The sequence below is a fragment of the Microtus ochrogaster genome, chromosome 5 (genome assembly GCF_000317375.1).
Source record: "Microtus ochrogaster isolate Prairie Vole_2 chromosome 5, MicOch1.0, whole genome shotgun sequence".
In the NCBI taxonomy this organism is placed as follows: domain Eukaryota; kingdom Metazoa; phylum Chordata; class Mammalia; order Rodentia; family Cricetidae; genus Microtus; species Microtus ochrogaster.
The window spans coordinates 74,315,697-74,318,853 of NC_022012.1; the positions used below are offsets into that span (position 1 = coordinate 74,315,697).

The 3,157-nt window shown below is 45.5% G+C and overlaps 1 protein-coding gene across 1 annotated transcript in view; it reads right to left on the minus strand.

Annotated features, from left to right (window-relative positions):
- Pdcd7 (programmed cell death 7) overlaps positions 1-3,157 on the minus strand; it is a 14,254-nt gene that overhangs the window by 10,611 nt on the left and 486 nt on the right. The window contains exon 1 of the mRNA XM_026779223.1: positions 2,700-3,157. This exon is cut by the window's right edge and continues 486 nt beyond it. Coding sequence (XP_026635024.1) covers positions 2,700-3,157 — 458 coding nt within the window. The remainder of the gene's footprint in view (positions 1-2,699) is intronic.

Genomic DNA, 3,157 nt, shown 5'->3' on the forward strand with positions numbered 1-3,157 from the left:
CCTGGGCTCAAGTCATGTCTGCACCTAGCAGTCAGGTAGGCCCTGAATTAGCATCTCTATAAGACACCTTCCAAATTACAAAAGGAAGGAAGCACCAAACATCTGAACTCTTAAGACATCAGCTTCAGTCAAACATCTCTTCTCAGGTAATCCACGTTTTAACAAAAGAAGCTAGGAGCAAGCATCCTGGCCTTTGTTAAGGGCACAGACAGCTTGTCTGCAGAGCTAAGTGATCAGCTCTGACTGGGGTAATGGCTTTTGTGCCATATAGAAATATGGGCCCACAATCCACTCTCTCTTATTAATTTTAATAAACCCTGTGCTTCTGCAACAGGACAGATACGTTGCGCCTGACTTGGGCAAAGTCCTCTTCATTTACCCAAATTATCCTGTCATTGGAACAGGCATCTTTTATGCAAGCCCCTCTCTTAGGCATCCGGGGAGAAGAAGTTTCAAACCCGTCATTGACTGCCGACCTCTGTAAAGAGAAGAGATTAGTGGAGAGAAATATACTTTTCAGGCTAAACTATATTTTTTATCAACATCTTAGCACCTCAGAATTAGAAGCTTTTTTAGATTTTTTAAATTTTTCTTTAATTAGAAGCCAGTAAAGACCCCTACCGGATCACCATGTTCAAGCCACATAAACAGCTCTCATATTCCTTCTTATATGACACATGTTTGTATCACAGGGCCTTGGCCCAGGCTTTTCTTTGTACTTCAGATATTTATATACATACTACAATGTCTAATGCTGTCACCATAATTTTGGGAGGAAATGAAACACTCTGTAAAAAATGATTATCTTAAAAAAAAACAACAAAATGCCTTTTGTTAAAGGCTCTAGCCTACAAGCCAAAATCTCTTTATTTCTTAAAAAAATAAAACTAGATAGATTATTCATGTTTACTTTTATTTTGCTAAATAAAATCCTTTCCACATAATACTGAAAATTAGTTTGTTTTCTTATCAATAGACTGGATGGAATGTTGACTCTGCTTGACTGAAGAAAGTAGTTGGCAGTTCATGGAACAGGAAATTTCCCTATGTGGAAGGTGATTTTGTGTTTACCTATTTATTGGGATAGATAACTAACAGGAGTTTTTATATAATAAACTACACCAATGTTTTTTATGCTCTTCTTTGTTTCCTTGTATCATATTTGCTGGGAGCCGATTTGAATAGCTGCCAATACAAGATGGCATTTGGCCCCAGCCTCGCTTGATAGATAACTCCATATTAGGGTTGCAATTCTTCCACCGGAAAACAGGGTGAGTTGTGATCTAGCTGCCCACACTTCCCCTGACCAGCAGGGGAACATCCTGGTCTGTAATTGACAGGGATGTTCCCCTGCTTTCTTTCCTGCCGGTGGGTCTCCAGAAAAGCAGTTAAAGTATCATAGTATCAAAAGTTGCTAGGCAGACTCCCTATATAAGCAGCTATATAGTTCAGGGCTCCAAGCCCCTTGCTTTCTGCTCTCCCTACAACCAAGAGGCTCCAATAAAGCGTGATTTGAGAAGAATCCTCGTCTAGTGGCTGTTCCTTCCTGCTGGTCAGAAAGTCCACCACAGAGGAAGACAAACACAGAAACAGTGTAGAACCTGGGACAGCAGTGTATTTGGGCTACACACACTCTCCTCCTACAATAATGTACTTGGCAGCCAAGCTGCTTTGCCTCTCCAGCAGCCTCAGATCCCCATCTTTACATTTATTCCTCACTAAGCAATGGAATAGGGTTCTTCTCCCCAGTGACCATCAAACATGGACAGTTTCTATTCAAACATATTCCCAACACATTCTACTAGGAGGGCCCATCCAGCCTGAACTGGTTTTTGGTGCATGCACAGTAAGGTAAAAGGTAAACCCGTCTATGGAAACTTTTAAAAAGAGTAACCTACTTACCATCTTATGCCTGTACACAATGGGAAGTGCTTCTGATTAAGATCAAATGCATCACAGAAAAGGACGTACACAGTAGAAAAGATTACAGGGCCTAATCTCTCAATCAAAACAGAGATCCATCTTCATTAGACACATTAGTAACCAAGTTCCTCCTCCTTAATCCCACAAAAGGAAGTGGGAGTATTTTCTCTAGTGTGGGCCATGGGGCTGTCAATCTTGACAGTGTATCCTTTCTAATCTGTACTTACTATTTGCTTTTTGAATAAAGTTTTCTTGCTATTTTTGCAACCCTGTGCGAATCCTTATTTCAACCATTTAAATAAGAGGTCAGGTACCTGGAAACACCTGGACAAGACAGACTCATACCATCCAATATACAGGAATTCATAGTTTCAAACTAATAAACAAATGAACCCTGGGGAAAACTAATATTAATAACACCAGCTAATTAGGCCATAAAGGTCTCGAGGTGTGGCTCGAAGAGAGTCCTCTAAATTTGCATGCTTAGGACAGTATAAAACATAATACGAAGACCGGTTAGTACTGAACATCAATCAGTAAGCGGATCCAACTTTGAATCAGGGCACAGGGGTGTCCTCCCAGAACTGCACCAGTGTGAACTTGTCGTGTGTTTACAGGACTTCATAGTGTACGTTATAGTTTTGTGCACCACACATCGTTAACGAAAAACAGAGCAAAGAGGTGGAAAGGCTAGTTTTCAAGGATAAGTATAAAGCTAACCAGCACGCAGATTCAGGTTCCAGTCACCACCGCCCCAAGTGCCCAGTAATTCTCACCCGCTTCTTTTCCTCCACTTCCTGCACGCACTTCACCCTCCAGCGGTCAATCTCCTGCTCCCGTTCCGTAGCCTGTGCGGCCTCCGCCTCCCGCTCAGCCTCGCGTTCCCGGGCCCTCTCCCGAAGCCGCAACCGGCGGCGCCGGACCCTCTCAAGCCTCCGCTGCGCCTCGCCCACAAAGGCGGCCTGGGCCAGCGGCTGCAGCCGCTCGACTAGCTCCGCTCGCAGTGGCACAGCCTGAGCGTGTAGCAAGGCCCAAGCCGCTCCGTCGGCCTCGGTCTCTCGCAGGGACTGCCCCAGGCTGCGGAGCCGCCGCACCAGGCGAAAAGCGGCGCGCAATCGCGCGCGCACCTCGCCCAGGCTGGGCCCGACGGGTGTGCGCGGTGGCCTGGAGCCGCCCGGCCGCCGAGGGTTCCCGAACACCGCCTCCAGCCACTGCCGGTCGCGCAGGCGCTGCA